The sequence below is a fragment of the Hemitrygon akajei genome, chromosome 8 (genome assembly GCF_048418815.1).
Source record: "Hemitrygon akajei chromosome 8, sHemAka1.3, whole genome shotgun sequence".
Lineage (NCBI taxonomy): Eukaryota > Metazoa > Chordata > Chondrichthyes > Myliobatiformes > Dasyatidae > Hemitrygon > Hemitrygon akajei.
The window spans coordinates 28,908,241-28,927,739 of NC_133131.1; the positions used below are offsets into that span (position 1 = coordinate 28,908,241).

Below are 19,499 nucleotides of genomic sequence, written 5' to 3' on the forward strand. Positions count from 1 at the left end.
GAGGGTTTGAATTAAATGCATGATTTAAATGTGGCCCAATGTTCAGCTTTGTGTTTTGCTTATTTATTTTTCACAATCTGGGCATTGCTGGCAAGACCCAGAGCTTATTGCCCGTCCTGTAATTCCTCGTCAAACGAGTGGCTTGCAAGACTGGTTCAGAGGGCACTTAATTGCCTTTTATGCTCGGAGGGTCTGGTCCCATACAAGGAAGGTAGATTTTCTTCCTTGTAAGGAATTTGGGAATCAGATCTGGAAGTCATTCCTGATACCGAGCTGCTGTAAAGAAAAAACATTTCAGATTGATAACCAGCCATGGGTAGCACTGTAGCGTAACAGTTCACATAAAGCTACCACAATGCCAGTAACCCAGTTCAGTTCTGCCACTGTCTGTAAGGAGTTTGCACATTCTCTCTGTGACTGCATGGGTTCCTACCAGGTGCTCTGGTTTCCTCCCACATTCCAAGGTTACCAAGTTAATAGTTAATTTGGGTTACTAACTTAATTAAGTTAACCAGTTACACATGGGTGTAATTGGGTGGTGAGTGCTCGTTGGGCGAGAAGGTCCTATTTAATGCACATCTCTAAATAAATATCTCTTATAAAAGAGATTTCAGTTAGTAAATGTTGGTAAATCAGTTTATTACTATAGTATCAGAATCATGTTTAATATCATCAGCATATGTTATGTAGTTATGTGGCAGTAATACATATTGCAATACATAAAAGCTGTAAATGACAGTAGTAACTATAGCCATATTAAAAAGTTAAATTAAATTGGTGCAAAAAGAGGGGGGAAAAGTACTGAGGGAGTATTCATCGGTTCAATGTCCATTCACAAATCTGATGGCAGAGGGGAAGAAGCTATTCCTGAATCATTGAGGGTATGCCTTCAGGCTTCTGTACCTCCTCCCAGATGGTAGCAATGAGAAGAAGGCATGTCTTGGGATATGGGGGTCCTTGATGATGGAAGCTGCCTTTTTTTTTTGAGGCATCACTCCTTGAAGGTGTCCTGGATGCTGGGGAGGCGAGTGCCCGTGATGGAGCTGACAGAGCTCACAACTTTCTGCAGCCTTTTCTGATCCTGTGGAGAGGCCCCTCCATACGAGACAGTGATGCAGCCAGTTAGGATGCTCTCCATGGTCCATCTGTAGAAATTTGCAAGTGTCTTTGGTGACAGAACAAATCTCCCCAAACTGCTAATGAACTATAGCTGCCATTGTGCCACCTTTGTAACTGTATAGACATGTTGGGCCCAGGATAGATCCTCAGAGATGTTAACACCCAGGAACTTAACTCCTCATACTTTCCACTTTGGATCTCTCAACGAGGGCTGGTGTGAGCTCCCTTGCCTTGCCCTTAATGAAGTCCACAATCAAGTATTAGGTCTTACTGATGTTGAGTGCCAGTTTATTGCTGCGACACCATTCAATCAGCCGATCTATCTCACTCCTGTACGCCTTCTCGTCACCATCTGAAATCCTGCAGCAATAGTTGCGTTGCAGCAAGTTTATAGATGGCATTTGAGCTGTGCTTAGCCGTGCAGTCACGGATGTAGAGAGGGCACACACAGCCTTGAGGTGTGCCTGTGTTAATTATCAGTGAACTGGAGATGTTGTTTCTGATCTGCACAAACTCTGATCTTCTGTTGAGGATTAGAGGATCTAGTTGCAGAGAAAGGTACAGAGGTCCAGATTTGAAATTTCTGATCAGAATCGTAGAAGTGATTGTGTTAAATGCTGAGCTGCAGTCAGTAAACGGCAGTCTGACACAAGTATTATTGTCCAGGGTGATCCTTGGCCACATGAAGAGTCAATTAGATTGTCTTCACTATGACAACAGACAAATTGCAGTGGGTCCAGGTCCTTGCTGGAGTTGATTCAGGCCATAACCAACCTCTCAAAGCCCTTCATCACCGTAGATGTGAGTGCTACTGGACAACAGCCATTAAGGCAGCTCACGCTGCTCTTCTTGGGCGCTGGTATGATTGTTGCCCTTTTGATGCAGGTGGAACTTCTGACTACAGCAACGAGAGATTGAAAATGTCTTCGAGCACGCCTGCCAGCAGGTTGGCATAGGATCTTGGAGTTCTATCAGGTACACCAAAGGAGCACGTTATCTTGTGAGAGTTCACCCTTTTGAAAGACATTTGGATGTCTCCATTGTCCATACCTTCCTGGTCCTTTCTGCTGGTGCTGTGGTCTTCAGTCTCTGCTTATAGTCAGGGAGTAGAAATACAGCCAGGTGAACAAATTTCCCAAACTGTGGGTGTGGGATGGTACGGTAAGCACTCTTGATGGTTGTATGACAGTGGTCCAGTGTGTTGTCTTTTCTGGTTGCACATGTGATATGTTGGTGATAATTATTTAGAGACTTTTTCAAGCTAGCCTGGTTAAAGTCCTTCAGAATGACAGGGAAGGCATCAGGGTGTGCTATTTCATGACTATTGATTAAGTTGCTCAGTTCATCCAGAGCCTAGTTTAATCTAATGTACCCCACTATCAAGATAATGGCTGAAAAGTCTGATGGCATACAAAGTGGGTGACACTTGACTGCTATTTGTTCCAAGTCAGATGAGCAGGATTTGGACAGAACTGTCACATTTTTGCAGCCCAAGGAGTTGATCATAAAGCATTCTGCATCTACTCTGCCTTTGAAAGACTCAGCAGTCCTATTTTGGTAGTGAGTCGTGAAACCAGCAAGCTGTATTTTTGTGTCTGGAATGATGGAGAATAACTAAGTTTCTGTGAAACAAAAAAAACAACAACGTAACAATCTCTGATGTCCCTCTGGTACAGCAATCTTGCTCTGAAGTCTTCGATTTTTATTTCCCAGAGACCGTTTGTCAGCAGAATAGACAGTAGTGGAAGTCGGAATCCTCTCTTCATTAAACAAAGTTTCAATCCAGCATGGCATCTGTTCTTTCACTGTCTTAAAGGGGAAAAACATTTGCAATAGGAGACCGCCATCTAAGGTTTGTTGACTTTGAGCAGTGAAAGATATCTTTTTTTTTTAAAAAAAAGCCTTAAAACGATATTGCTTATTGGATTGTCCATGGCTATAGTTGTGGATTTCAGCTGTAGAAGTCTAAAACAGGAATATTTAAAGATTTCCATTGGAATTGTTCACATGAGTCACTGCCTTAATGGTGCCACCAGAAATATTTATCAGGTTCAGTGAAAAATGTTGTTTTGCATGCCATCCATACAGATCATTTCATCACATCAGTGCATTGAGGGAGTGCAAGGGAAAAACAACAGCAGAATGCGGAAAGAAGTGTTACGGTTTCAGAGAGAGTGCAGTGCAGGCAGACTTTAAGGCGCAAAGACATGAGCTGCCATAATGGACATAAATTGTTGGCCTAGACCTCAGCAGTATCACGGCATAAAAGCCAGGACCAACAGGCTCTGGAACAGCTTCTTCCACCAGGCCATCAGGCTGATGAACTCACGCTGATCTGAGTGTACTCTATGTTACATTGACAGATTTATTATAAATTATTAATTACTATGATTGCACATTTAGATGGAGATGTAACGTAAAGATTTTTACTCCTCATGTATGTGAAGGATGTAAGAAATAGTCAATTCAATTTGATACAAGTTAACTACTGAACCACCACTGTGACTTCATAAGATCAGTGAGTTGAGTCTCACTGTGCATCCGGTTACACTGTGGGTTAGATTAAACTTTGGATATGCCCGTCTATTCTAGATTAATGTTGCTGTTACTATACAGCTAATCCCATGAGAAAATTGCATTGCAGTCAGGATGAACATTTGAGTTACTTCTGTCAATACAAATGTTAATCAACTTATTAAATAAACTAAAAGTTCAGTAAGTTTGCAGAAGGATTATTTTTGAAAATTCTATGACTGCAAAGTAAATTGATAGTGGAATTTGATATACAACCTATTTGGCACATGTGATGTCTACTGTTTGCATCATGTGGGGTCTAGATTACATGTGCCTCAAAATGCACGGATGGGAATGATCTTTTTGCTGATGAAGAGAGCTGATACTGTAATAGCCCGTACAGCTTTAACCAGGAACGCTATTTTCTTTAAAATGTACTAGACTGAAACTCTTTAAAGAAAGTTCATTTAACAAATGGTAGATCAAGGATTTCTTGTTTACTTGCAGAGTTGGGACTGGTGTTTTTCTGCATATACAGGATAAGCTTTGTTTCTGTATACTTTAAGGTGATGCAAGTTTATTTTATTTAAATGCAACTTCCAATGCAGATTTTGTTTTGCTTTCTGTAAACCTTAATTATATGCATGTGGTAAAATGATCATAACAGTTCGTAAGTTTTCCCTTACTGAAAGGCATGACAAATACATTGAGATTGCTTTTGCAGCCTGTTTTACCCGAAGTAGAATTCAGTGCAAACAGCTCAATATGTGAGCAAGTCCATAATGAGAAAATGGTGCAGCCACAGTAAGGGCTCAGTGGGGAAGTACCTGTGGGGTTCTTCAGCTACTGGACAGGGAGGGTCATAAATGAGAGAAAATCTGCAGATGCCGAAAATCCAAGCAACACACACAAAGTGCTGGAGGGACTCAGCAAGTCGGGCAGTATCTATGAAAAAGAGTAATCAGCCGATAACTCAGGCCGAGACCCTTCTTCAGGACTGGAGAGAAAAGATGAGAAGTCAGAGCAAGAAGGTGGTGGGGAGGGGAGGAAGAAGTACAAGACAATAAGTGGCAAGTGAAACTGGGAGAATGGGAGGGATGAAGTAAAGCGCTGAGAAGTCGATTGAAAGAGGTAAAGGGCGGGAGAAGGAGGAATCTGGTAGGAGAGGATAGAAGGCTATGGAAGAAAGGGAGTGGGAGGAGCACCAGAGAGGTGATGGGGCAGGTAAGGAGATGAAGTGAGAGAGGGAATGGTGAACGTTGGGGGAGGAGGGATTACCAGAAGTTCGAAATCGATGCCCATGCCGTCAGGTTAGAGGCTATCCAGAAGGAATATAAGGTGTTCCTCCAACCTGAGTGTGGCCTCATTGATGCCATGGACTGACTTGTCAGAACAGGAATTGGAAATAGAATTAAAATGGGTGGCCACTGGGAAATCCTGCTTTTACTGGCGGATGGAGTATAGGTTCTCAGCGAAGGGAGGGGTCATGTTTGGTGAGGAAGCCTGTCAGTTATTGTTGTCGTGGACTACCTCAGGAGGCCACATGAGTGACAACAGTCCTGGTTTTAAGGAATGCAATGGAACATTATGTACTGCATTATCTGTGAATGTAAGAATCGAAGGCATGGCATAGTTTATTCTTTTAAATTTTTTATTATGAATAATGTTTAATTTTTATGCATACACATCCATAGTTAGAAAATGATGTATTGGACCTAAAATCTAGAATTGGTTCAAAAGATACCAACTTACAAATGGCCCATGACTAATCCAAGTGGATATTGGTCCCACTGCTAAATACTTGGGAAGCATTTTTTTTAGCTATTACTTTTGGGCTAGAAAATTCCTTAGAAAAAATGTGCTTTTTGTTCATGGTGTATTTTGGCAGCTGCTTGCTGTTGTTGGACTCCCTCTTAAATAGACCTTTATTTGGGATTTGCTGGAGGATCCAGTTGCTGCTAAGTGAGACAGGCTACAAACCTGCTCCAGCATCTCCCGCAGCCACGGACAATAGGCAGGCAGGTTTCAGCTTTTGTTATGGAATGGGGAGAAACACAAGGGCATTCTCCAATGGCCATCTAAAGAATGGCCCTCCAGGTCGAGCCGATGAGTAGCTAATTTCATGGGCTGCATCTCCAGATCCATATTAACCCTTGGCAATAATAATCAAATACCATGTGCAGTGCACGTTCAGCAAGCAATCTCTGGCTCATTGTTACCTCTTTCCCCCATCCTCAACCCCAACCCATAACAGTAGATGAATTACTGCTTTAATTATTTGAAAGAAGGGCGCTCTTTCTTAAAAATTTTAGAATACGTCTGAGTAACTGCCATCGAAACAAATGCTTGGACTGGATTCTGATGAGTTGTCACATCAAAACATGAGTGACTTGTCATTGTTGATCAAAATGCGTGTGTCAGTTTATTTCTGTCATGACTGGCAATCTCCATCAATATTAATGTCGGACAAATGCGTAAAAATATTCAAAAGACTATCTCTTGCTATTTTAAACTTAATTATACATTCCTTTTCAAATAACAGAAAAAACCATTTATCAGAAAAATGGTTAGCCTACTTAAGTATCCCATGTTAAAATCGATCTTCTGTTGCTATCTGTGAAGAGTTTGCACATTCTCTCTGCAACCAGATGCTTTTCCCAGGTACTCTGGTTTCTTCCCACATTCCAAATCCGTGCTGGTTGAGAGTTTAATTGCGTTGTGACTGCCTAACCTTTTACATGCCCCAGTTGCAGCTTCCAACTCAAAATCTGATTTATTTCACATCATACGTTAGTGATCATAAATCTGATTTGATTCTGAAACTGTAAGTGGCGGTGTGAAAAGCTTTATTCAAACAGTAGATCTTCTGTAGAGAATTAGTTCTCTCCTCACGCAATGTTTTGTACTTATTATTAACATGAAGACAACAATGGATAATAATCACTTTAACATTTTGAATGTAGACAACTAACTTTGCAGAATTACATATCAGTAATGGGTGCCCCTGGCAACTAGCAGGACCCCACTGAATGTTCAAATGTTAGTAGCTGGACCAAGAGCCTCCGATCAATCCAAACATCCAAAATATATCACAAACAAGAGAAAATCTGCAGATGCTGGAAATCCAAGCAACACACACAAAATGCAGGAGGAACTCTGCAGGCCAGGCAGCATCAGTGGAAAAGAATACAGTCAATGTTTCAGGCCGAGACCCTTTGGCAGGACTGGAGAGGTAAAGATGAGGATTAGATCTAAAAGGTGGGGGGAGGGGGAGAGAAACAAGGTGATGGGTGAAATCGGGAGGGGGTGGGATGAAGTAAAGAGTTGGGAAGTTGGTTGGTGAAAGAGATACAGGGCTGGAGAAGGGGGAGTCCAATAGGAGAGAACAGAAGGCTATGGAAGAAAGGGAGTGGGAGGAGTACCAGAGAGGTGATGGGGCAGGTAAGGAGATGAAGTGAGAGAGGGAATGGTGAATGTTGGGGGAGGAGGGATTACCAGAAGTTCGAAATCTATGTCCATGCCTTCAGGTTAGAGGCTATCCAGAAGGAAAATAAGGCGTTCCTCCAACCTGAGTGTGGCCTCATTGATGCCATGGACAGGCAAGTGATGGGCAGACAAGGAGATGAGAGACCGGGAAAAGGGGATGGGGAATGGTGAAGGATGGGGGCATTACTGCAGGTTTGAGAAATCTACGTTCATGCCATCAGGTTGAAGGCTACCCAGACAGAATACAAGATGTTGTTCCTCCATCCTGAGTGTGGCCTTATCGCGATGGTAGAGAAAGCCATGGATTGACATATAGGAATAGGAAATGGAATTACAATGGGTGGCCACTGGAAGATCCCTGAACATATAAATAACCAGAATATTAAGTAGCAAAATAGACCTGTCCCAAAATGTGCATCAAATGGCAGAGATACACCTTTAATGATGTGCTAATACAGGAGATACCTTGGTGCTTTATGCTTGCTGGTGGTCTGAAGTTTTGTTTCCCCTGTATAGCTTCAATGGTACAGGTCAGAATGTCCCACACCCAGTGATTGGATTCAATGGCATTAAATTATCAGTTGAAGTTTAATTGTGGGCAGGTTTTATTTCCTGAAGATCGGTTCTCGTCTATCCAGAGTTTCAGAATAATCCCTTACAAATTGTCTGCTGTAAATTACCCCAAGTGTACGTTACTGGTGGAGGAACTGGGGTGGAGATGTTAATGGGTATGTGAGAGAGAATAGATGACAGGTTAAATAATTGGGAAATGGGATGAATGGGTTTGCTGTTGGCTCTCATAAAGAAATATGTCAGTCAAAGCAATGCAGAGGGAGAAATTAATCTCTGGTTCTCAGCGCTGGACTTGTGAGTATCAGCTGTCAGGTACTTTCACCTCTTTATTTGTGGCTCCACTGAAGTCATAGTGTGGAGGTAAGTGTGAGCAGCCAGCTTTCACCATGTTAGCGTTTGCTGCTGTTGACCAAGGACAAATTAAATCCTTTCTTTCTTAAGTTCACCACAGATGTGAAGGACAAAATCTAAATCTGCAAAACATTATTTCCAAGCATTTGGAGAAATGAATTTTGTTAAGTGGAGTTAGCTGTTAGATATGGGCTCCTCCAATGAGGATGATCCGCACAATTTCCTTCACTTAAAAAAAGATATCTTTAAATGTGAAAATAGACTGAAAGTGACTTTCAAATTTGTATTGCAAACCAGCTGCTACAAGTTTCTTAGCCAAATATTTGGGTTCCAAGTGTTATGAATGTACCACAGCTCTGAGGGGCCGAAGGGTGCGGGACCAGCCCCCTCCTTCCGGAGAATCGCAAGATCGCTATTAATTCGGGCCTTGGACCCAGGAAATGAGAGACAATGCAACGGATTTGACCATTGTTCTTAGAGGCACCTGTGTGAATTGCAACTCTATAGTACGTGCCAGCTATCAGGGACATGGACACCCTCGGGCCATGTGGGGTGGGGATTGTATCACCCTACCTTGATTGACATTTTCAAATCTGCCAGTCATGATAAAAAGGAGACTGCAGGAGGCAGTATCCCAGCGACGCACCAGACGGAGACACCATCGCTCATCGCTCCCGTAAGGACGGGAAGCTGTTCGGAAGCCACGTGTGATTCGGTTCCCCTAGCTTGGGACACGCATGGCTGATAACCCCGAAAAGGATTCCGAACTGACAACGGGGAACTCACGTTCCCGATTCAACGCTTTGAGTCCAAAAGGCTGGCAAGTTTATTTTCTCTCTCCAACCCGTGAACACCCAGCGGTCCCTCAAACGGCTAAAAGCCTTCATGAACTGGCGAGACTTTTATATTTCCATCGGACAATAGTTTTACCCCTAGACAAACGACAGAGCTACTTCTTATTGTTGATTACTACTATACCCGCGCTTTAGATTGAGTATTGACGACGTATATTATCTGAATGTTTGTATTAACCTTACTTTTGTGCCCCTTTATAAATAAAAACGTTTAAAAATAGTACCATCAGACTTCAGCGGACCTCTCTATCTTTGCTGGTAAGTGACCCAGTTATGGGGTTCATAACACAAGTAAAATCACCTTTTCCTGATTGAAATGCAGAAGTCTGCATGTTTGCCCTCACACCATCTTCCTGCTATCCCACCAGGGATGGGTTTCTCTTTTCCTCACCTACCACCCCACCAGCCTCCGTGTCCAGCACATAATTCTCTGTAACTTTCAACTCCAATGGAATCCCACCACCAGTTATATGTTTCCATTCCCCCCCGCCCCCCCCCCACGACTTTCTGCTTTCTGGAGGGATCACTACCTATGTGACTCCCTTGTCCATTCGTCCCTCCCCACTGATCTGCCTCCTGGTACTTATCCTTGCAAGCTAAACAACTGCCACACCTGCCCCTACACCTCCTCTCTCACTACCATTCAGGGCTACAAACTGACCTTCCAGGTGAGGTGACTCTTCACCTGTGAGCCTGTTGGGGTCACCAATTGTATCTGGTCTCCCGGTGTGGCCTCCTGTATATCAATGAGAACTGATGTAGATCGGGAGACCACTTTGCCGAGCGCCTACGCTCCTGCCGGGAAAAAGTGGGATTTTGCAGTGGCCGCCCATTTTAATTCCACTTCCCATTCCTATTCTGACGTGTCCATCCATGGCCTCTTCTACTGTTGCGATGAGGCTGTACTCAGGTTGGAGAAGCCACACCTTGTATTCCATCTGGAGAGCCTCCAACCTGATGTCATGAATGTCGATTTCTTGAACTTCAGGTAATGGCCTCCCTCCCTTCACCATTCCCCATCCCTCATTGCCCTCTCTCACCTTATCTTCTTGCCTGGCCATCGCCTCCCTTTGGTGCTCCTCCCCCTTTTCATTCTTCTATGGCCTTCTGCCCTCTCCTATCAGACTCCCCCTTCTGCAGCCTTGTATCTTTCACCAATCAACTTCCCAGCTCTTTCCTTCTCCCCTCTCCTCTCCCCTGGTTTCACCTATCGCTTTGTGTCTTCCCTCCCCTACACTCCCCCCCCCCCCCCCCCCCCACTCTCTACCTCTGACTCCTCTTTTCGCCAGTCCGCTGAAGGGTCTTGGCCTGAAACGTCGACTGTACTGTTTCCATAGATGCTGCCTGGCCTGCTGAGTTCCTCCACCATTTTGTGCACTTGGATTTCCAGTATCTGCAGATTTTTCTCCTGTTTGAGATGCGGATACTGGAAGTTGGAAATTAACAATAAAAGAAACAAAATGCTGGAGACACTCGGACGTCAGCAGCATCTGTGGAGAGATAATTATTGTTTCAGGTTGGTGATCCTCAAGAACCATTCCAAAATTTGTTTCCAAACCCTGGCATTCCATAAGAGTTGTGACAAAGATATTTCAATATAGCCATTTGCTGTACAATAGCAGCGACATTTTGTCTTAATCAGCTGCAGCTAAGCTTGAAAAGCAAAGCTTCAGGCAAGACGACTGATAATATTGAGCAATGCATGAACATTAAAAGCTACATTTTGTCAGAGGTTTCCTCAGATAAACACGCATATAATTATATCTGATTAAAACCTTAGTTTTCTGAAATCGTTCAGGCCTTGACCAAAATATCATAGAGAGAAAATAATAGCTAGAAATTTGGTTTTTTTTATCAAAAGAGGGATCTTTTTACTTTGTAGGTGTAGAAGAGGCAGAGGAGATCAGTTAGCGTCTTCCCACTCTGATATTATAGTGATGCATGGTAAAAGCGTTGTCTCTAGCACACTTCATGGGTTATTAACTGTCCGTAGAGGAATGCTGCTGACTAGTACATTCCAAGCTGTAGGAGTACCTTCTGACGGATGTACTGAAGCTTCGTGCAGCTAAGGGCTCAGTTGGGAAGGACCACGGTGTAGGGTTCTTCCGCTAGTGGATGTAAAAGTACATAAATAACATACATCATTACGCCACCATGTCATGGGTATATGTCTCACTAAACTGCACAAGTTATCCCCAGCTCTGTGTTTTTCTTTCTATTAGTTTTATGTTTTGGAGATGCAAAGCGTAACTGTGGCAACAAAGAAGTTTTAAAAGAATCTGAGACAACTACTTGCCTGTTGAGTGTAGTAAGATGGTTAAGTTAAAATAAAGGCAGAAAATGGATGAAATTCATGGGTTCATAAACAGTTTTAATAAATAAATAGTAGAAATGACTGGCTGCATTGGAAGGATAAACCTGTTCGATTGCATAAGAGATTTGAGCAGTATTTTGAAGCAAATGAAATAGCCAGTGATGCTGAGTGCATTGGGGGGGGGGGGGGGGAGGTATAACACTAATTCAGAAGTTTAACTGCTCCAACCAAACCAGCTGAAATGAACTCTGCTGAAATTGTAAAAGTAATGCAGAAACTTTTAGAACCAAAACTATTGCTGATTGCAGAACACTTTAGGGTTTCATAAGTGGAATCAAAAGGAAGGGGAGCACATTTCAGTGTACATGGCTGAATTGAAGAAATTGTCTGAGCATAGTCATTTCAGGAATGGGCTTAATGTACTGAGGGATCATTTAATTTGTGGAATCTTACCAGGAAAGCATTCAAAAATGGTTCTGAAATGAAGCAGAACCTGCATTTAAAAGAGCAGTTGAAATTGCTGTATCAATGGAAACCGCAGCCAGAGTTGCAATCGAATTGCAGCCAGAAATGAAAGTGAGCATGAACAAAATTGCAATGTCTGAACAGCTCGAACAGCTCGCTTTGAACTGTTTGTGATGCCAGCATGTCCCCAGGATGCCAAGAGCAGTTCCTCTCCGTCCCTGAGAATGGTCTGCATTGCCCTGGCAGAAGATTAATGTGGATTTTGCTGGAATATTCATGGGCAGCATTTCTTGTTCATCGTGGATACTGCCATGCTAAAGTAAAACAAACTGTGTACACAAGTTATCCTTGGCTCTTTGTTTTGGAGTTACAAAGCATACTGCAGCAGAGGGAGGGGCAGAGTTGGGTGAAAATTATTGTAGTGGTGTACTATCCCAGAGCAGCACATGATTGATAAATGACCTATTGGCTTTAAGAAATGTAATAAAACACTACTTGAAGTATTGGCTATGAAATGTAAGAATGAAAAGTCATTCATGTAAATACTTGTTATGAATAAAGTTTATTTTGATTATATAAAAATACGTGGTGAGTCATTAGACAATCCCTGGGGAGCATGTAGAACAGGGACAGCCTTATGAGCTTCAACAATTCAGTCATTTTCCAATTCGTGTGCTACAGAAAGCAAATGTTGGCTCAGTTGGTTTGGATGTTAATTTTGAATTTATAATCTAATACTTTTTATGTGCCATTGAAAGAAACTGAGATCTCTTTACCTCCTTTTCCTGTTATTATAAAAGACAAAACTTAGTATGAGACAAAAATCAGTTTTTATGTTGGACACGGGTTCGACCTTTTTACTACCTTTAACAAAAAGAGAAATCCAACTTGGACTGAGCGAATATTTCAACCCCATGGGGGGGGGGGTGTTTATTTCCGCTCAGTTCATCTTTGAATTTCCTTTGCCCTTCCATTCATTACTCTTATGATGATGATGCCTCCTCAAAGTTAGTATCCTTCAGTGTTCCTTAGCTATTTTTCATCCCAGTCAATCTTAATCATGTTCTTTTGGAAATGTGGATGTCCTTTAAGTACTATTTAAGGTGAAATAATCACAACTGATTTGGTTGTTGGTGAACTAACTTGTATTGAGAGTCAAAAGGCTGAATGGGTTTTAAGTTGATGTCAATACAAAGGAGTTTCTCCCCCCCCCTCCCCCCCCCCCCCCCCCCCCCCCCATCAGGAGCTTCAATTATGTTGGTCTCTTTTTCATTAGCTGTGTGCATACATCTACTGATGCTTCTGGACACATCATCAGTGATGTTCCTGGAATCATCAGGTGTTTCGGGTCTTTCAACATCATACACCCTTCTCCAGGTGACCCAGCCGGGGCTGATCAGACCCCAGCTTGTGTCCAGATGGCTAGCTACATATGACTCCATGGCTCCCCTCTCTTGAGCCACAGCCACCTTGAGGCCCTCTCTGCCGCATCGGTGGTACTGCGGATGGCTCTCCTCTTTCTCTCTCCCTCGAGGCCCAAATTGCTGAAGGCTCTGGCTAAGGAACGGGCTGCGAATCCCCTACAACCAACCTCCGCTGGGAGGACACCTCGCTCTCCATCCAGCCTGCTGGCAGTTGCTGACCAGTCCTGTATACTTAGATAGCTTCCTTCAAAGGCCTCTTCCAAGTGATCTTCCCATGGGACTGTCGGCTCCAGCATCACCACCTGCTTTGTAGACTCAGACACAAGGACAATGTCTGGTCGCAGGGTGGTGGCTGCGATATGGTCGGGGAACCTCAGCTGCCTTTCGAGGTCCCACCAACAGCTGCCAGTCTCTTGCAGAGGTCAGGATACCTGGCAATGTTCTCTTGGTGGGTATATCTGCTCCCCAGCTCTTACAAAGAGAACTGCAGATTTTTTAAAAAATGTTTATTCTTGGATGCTACCGATCTCTATAAATACCACAACTTTGCTTATCAAGTTGTGGGGCAGATTCCAGCACATCAAAATGATCTGGTGTATTTGTGAATTTGTTTGAGCTGGATGCCATCTCCCAGTAACAGGAAATTCCACGAGTATTTAAAAAATCGAATTGGATTTCATCTGAGACCGAGTTGATCTGCAGTAACATAAACCCTTGCAAGCTTCATGTTTGTTACTGGCACGCCCACTGTTTGTGAAATGGTGCAAGGAAAAGTGAATTGTGTGTTCCAGGTGAAGAGTGCTGCCTCATTTATACGTTTTGGTATTCCCGTCAACAATACTGTTCTGGCAACAGTGCAGGAGTTAAGTGGTCTATGCTATGGCTGCATGTTAGATGTCTTAATCCAAGCATTCCAAGGTGACTTGAACTATATTGTTAAGCATGGCAAATACAATCGGAGCAAATGCCAAATGATAGAATCTGCATGAAAACATGTTACTAAAAGGTTGATAATTTAACGTTGGCCATCATTAATCAAATCTAAACTGTTTAATCATTGCACCCATGGCGTTGACAATGTAATTGCAACTTCTACATTCAGCCAGCATGCAGAGACTCTGACGGTTGATTATCCAGAATGAGAATTGATGACATCCTTTTTGCCGTAATTGAATTGGAATAAGTTAAAATTGTCATGTCTTCAAAAGGAAATCATAATTTTCAGGGTTTGTATTATTATTTCTACATATTGACTGAAAAGACCTTTGCATTTGCGTGCTTTTAGATCATCATTCTGTCATTTTATCTCATCTCCTCTCCTGTAGCTTCTTGCTCCTGTCCCTTTAATAAGTAATGTCAGCTTTCTGGACTTATTCCAAATGGAAATGCATCATCTGTGAGCTAACGGTAGTTGAGCAAGATCCATTTCTGAGCTGACGTCCACGCACTTTCACGTTGGTTCATGGGTTCTCTGTACGTCAATCAGAACCAGGAAACTTGAGCTGAAGTTCAGTGTGCATTACCTCCACTACTGCTGCCTAAACTGCCATCAGTTCATTTTAAATTGGTGATCAGATTACCCATGACCTTATTAAATGGCAAGGCAGGTTTACGGACTAACTGCCTGCTTCCAGTTCTTAAGTTTATATTATTTGCTGAACTGTATGAAATAACATTCAAATGGAATCAAATCCAGAACAGTGGATTCTGGTTAATTGGGACACATTGGGACTTGCACATTTTGGCCCAATTAAGGGGCTGCTCCAATTAACTGAAGTTTCATAGAAGTGGTTAAAAAGGTATTGGGGGAAAAAAAAGAAAAACTACTGTTTAACTGAGCAACAAATTATGCATTTAAATGAAAAACAGAACAAATTAGAACACTATTAATACTGCTACAGTGCTATAAAACTGTTTTAGTTAATAGTTCTCAGTGGAGGAATTAATCCAGTGTACACTGCTGTGTTTTTTTGATTGACTGTAAATGAACAAAATCAGCATAGGCACCTTGTGTAGATAAGGGACTGCCTTCCTTCATCCCAAACTTTAAACAATTCCATCCTCCAAATCATCTTTTTCATTGTAATGTTCAAGATCTTTGTTTTCAAATTCCTTGTAATTCCTAACTTGTTGAAGTACTGTAATCATTTCAGTTTCACTCCTGGCTGTTTCTGGCATCTCTGAGCCTTAATGTTTGAAAATGCAGTGAGCAAAAGAGTTCTGAATTGTCTTACTGCTTATTTCTTACCGACTATCAGTGGCAAAAATCACTGCTATTTGAACACCAGCACGTGCAGTTGACAGTATTTTAAAATCTGTTTGCTCTGAGCATTGTGCAGTGTGTTTTATGGCCACACAACTGATGCTAGTTAGAAACTGTTTGGCAGCAGTCTCCTGCCCCAATGAAGTGTCATGGTGTTCCAAATAAACAAAGGGAGCCCAGCTATTTTCTCTATTAGTTTTTTTTTATTTAAGAGTTGGTCCAAATAAGTAGCTGTCCCAAGTCACTGATGGCCCAATTAGCTGGAATCCACTGTATTTGAATGTAGAAAATGTATCCATTTGTCATTAGTTTTCTAAGCACAGCAGAAGCAGAAAGTAAAATGTATTGTACAATAGTTCAGGTTAAATTTGTATCGTTAATGAAAATTTCACCTGACCAAGTGGTTGTTTGATGATTCGTATTTAGTAAGACAGGCTTTTAAGCCATAGTCTAGTTCAAAGATGGTATTGATAATGATTACTTTAAGGAGCAGTTTTTGGGCATCAGATTTCAGTTACCCTAAACATGACATTCACGATTCCTTGAGAACCACAGTTACTGCTTTGTTTCTCTCTTAAATCGTGCGATTAGTTTTCTAAATCTGAAATGTGTTAATAACTCCTTTAATACTGAATATCCAATTTTGGTTTTGTATTTAATTATGCTTTTGAAACTCTGCCAAGAAAAATTAAAGTAAATGTTGTGTTAAAATGAGCATTCAAATGTGTGTGTGTGTTTTTTTTCCCTATTAGTCCTTTATTTGAACATAGTATTTGGGTCCTATGTGACTACTTAATGTTGATGTGTTGTAGTTATATTGGAAAGCAATTTCCATGATTTAGTTCATGTGTTTTTCTTCCAATTTTAAGAATCACACAGTCAGGCATATCAAATACCAGTGGCATAAATATGAGCAAAGAAGTTCTTCTGGGTCAATAATTACTCATTGAAAGATGTGATCATTAATTGACCATGAATAATAACAATGTATTTTCACTTTTTCCTTGAAGGGCCTCAAGTCAATGGACCACAATGGACTTGCTGATCCTTATGTCAAATTGCATTTGCTCCCCGGTGCCAGTAAGGTAAGCTTAGTTTAAAGTTAGCAATGTTCTCAGCTGCTTAAAATGGAAGAGTTGAGATTAATCTAATCCATTAACATAACATGAAAAATGCTGCAAACCCACGTGGTGTCTTAGATAAAAATCCATTTGTTGACTGTGAGAGCTTTTGAAATCCTTGTCCTATTTTTAGTGGGCATCTATTGCTAAAAATTGCTCCTAAAGTAGTAGAAATTTGGTACTTAATTGACAGTTTAACTCAGACATTGCAGAATAGTTTATTTGGTAAATGAATGAGTGCCCCAGTGGTGTACATCATGAACACTGCTTTTTATACTGCAGCAATAAGTCTGAGAACAATTGCAACAGGATAGATCCTAGACAGGCAGCTGTGTTTCTTTAATGCTATCCAGACAGTAGACAGAGCTCTGTTTCCCCTTGAATGCACATAATGCACTACATTTTTGTCCCAGTAAGTCAAATGGATGGCGAGGGTAAGCTACAGATTCGTGCTCTCTAATTACTTAAGTGAACTCTGATTAAGTCTAGAGAGTCCGCAGGATCAATTGAAGGCATGTTAAACCTCTTTTGAAAGCCCACGCTGGAATTGCACTGCACAGCGTATTGAACCAAAGCTGTGTGATCCATTCTTCCCTTGAGAGTTTTGCATGGCTTTTCTCTCTTAAGTTGGGCTGGTTCTGCATTTATATTACAGATTTAGCTTTATCATTGAAAGGGTTTCATTTCAGAGTAAGTGGAAGTTGTACAGAATAGTTTTCTGAAATAAGATGGAGTGGTTCCCAATCCAGCAACAGACGGTTTGGACAGTCACAGTGTGATGAAGATACTTTGATGTCCACCAAGCATCTAAGATCTAACATTTGTGAATAGTAAATAATGCTCCAGGTGAACCCCAATTATATGGACCAAGTGAGAAGCAAAATGGATGTATCCCATTACTTTCCAAAGACATGTCTCGTGGAGCTCAGAGCTGATGATATTGTAGCAATAGTAGCGTTAGTAAAATGTTAAAATTAGCAAGATTATTGGCATATAAAGGCAATAAATGTGCATGACTGAATTATCTTCAACCACAGTTTTGAAGGAGGTGGTTCTGAAAATGGTGCATAACCTGTCATTTTCCAAAGTTCCATAAGTTCTTGCATGTTTCCTGTGGATAGGAAGGAAGCAAATGTAACCCTGACGTTAAAGAAAGGAGAGGGGGAGACAAGACAGGGAGCTGCGGACCTGTTCGTTTGATATGAGTATTAAGGGAAATACTGGTGCCTATAATTTACAAAATGGCAACAAGGCACTTGTCATCCCTAACAGAATAGAAAAGGTAAAACTAGTTAATGTGGTGTATGTTGACTAGCAAAAGATCTTTGATAAGGAATTATTAAATAGAATTTGAACTTAAAATATATAAAATAATTTCAATTTATTTAACTGCGGTAAATTGATTATTTTAAGTCTATTTGTGTTTTTCTTTAAATTTGAAGTTTTTCATTGTTTTTACATTTGTTTCATCAGTTGTAGAAAAGTGCAGCATGGAAGAAGCCCTTTGGCCCATCTAGTCTGTGCCAAACCATTTAAACTGCCTGCTCCCATTGACGATAACTTTTACACTGTTTTTGAATGTTTCTACATATTGCCAGATTTTTGGACTCCGGACTATGTAACAGCCAACTAAGCTTAAGGGTACATCTTGGATCTCCTTCAATCTCTGAGAGACACTTTATTACCAACCACCCCCGCCACATCCCAAAAATTGTTTTTAGGAATGTAATGTACCAGCCCTGTGCACAGATTTCCGGTGAAGTTTGTGACAGTTCGGTGGTTTAACTTGTCGATGGCATATCTGTTGAAATTAAACTCAGTGTTAGCTCTAGGTCAGTGCACATAGCATGAATGGAACAGTGTTGCCATGAAATTTAGGCAATTTATATTGGATGGCATATTTCAGGACTTAATGGCTAAGCTTTTGATTTTAATACTATGCAAAAGTTGTTTTTAATGTCTTTCCATCCAAAGTAATTTGTGCAAGATCACAAGTAGTCACATGTAATCCAATGATGCCCTCTATTGGCTGGATTTGTGTCCTTGCTACCCACGTGACGGGCAAGCCAGGGCAGTAGGACGTGGAGAGCAAGCCCGCATAGCAGCTTCCCCTGTCCTCACCAGCTGATGAATCCAAAGGAACAGCAGAGACTAACACAGTTTTGGCACCAGTGGCATGGTAGGAGTTGCAAGTCAGTGTTGAACTTGATGGAGGACTGCCAGAAGAACTCCAGCTCCAGGTTTTTCCCTGGATTCACTCCCGAAGCCTTCCCTATGAGTGGATATAGTCGCGAGACAGTGGAGGTTTGAGATCAGACTGTTCCTTCTAGATGAGCTGCCAATCACGACTGATGAGCCCCATCTGCTCAAAGTGACAAGTTTTAAGGTGCCAGTAACCTGCCTTTGCCTATTCTCCTGTCAGTAAAATCCATTCCACTGGGCTTAGTAGCTAAGGCATATATGAAGGCCAGGAACTGGATTTGGTTGTAAAGGCCATTTTAAATGCACTCCATTGAGAGCATTTAATAGGTAGAGGAGCTTATCCCTACTACTATCCTCTGGCTATGACAACCTTAAGGAACAACATGTGATCCACTAACACTTGTATATTCAAAATTATGCTCCTTTGACTTTTTTCTAATTTACTGATGTTTTTATACTGCTGTTAAATCTTTTCAGAAGGTACATTACCTGTTGGTAGTGAGAGAGAAAGAAATGTGGATGTACATTAAAGATCTATGGCAAATGCTGCTTTTTCATTTCAACGTGAGTTGTAAAGGACCATTGTGGTGCATATACTGTGCCTGTCTGAATCACAATGAAGGAGATGCCTTTGCATTTAATTTGTCTTCAGAGTGAGTTTTTCAGCATGTAATCTAGCAGTCTTTGACATTCTGTCTGTTGGCTTTAAAGTACAGAACAGCTTTTAGTAGAAAGCCATTTTCGATCCTTTGCTTGTGTGCCTCATATCAAAGGAGCAGCAGCTACAGGTTTTCCCGATGCAGCAGTAAAGAT

The 19,499-nt window shown here is 41.6% G+C and overlaps 1 protein-coding gene across 2 annotated transcripts in view; it reads left to right on the top strand.

Annotated features, from left to right (window-relative positions):
* LOC140731757 (double C2-like domain-containing protein beta) overlaps positions 1 to 19,499 on the top strand; it is a 282,625-nt gene that overhangs the window by 80,277 nt on the left and 182,849 nt on the right. For both annotated transcript variants that reach the window (XM_073053525.1, XM_073053526.1), the window contains one exon: positions 16,374 to 16,448. In XM_073053525.1, the coding sequence (XP_072909626.1) occupies positions 16,374 to 16,448 (75 nt within the window). The remainder of the gene's footprint in view (positions 1 to 16,373; positions 16,449 to 19,499) is intronic.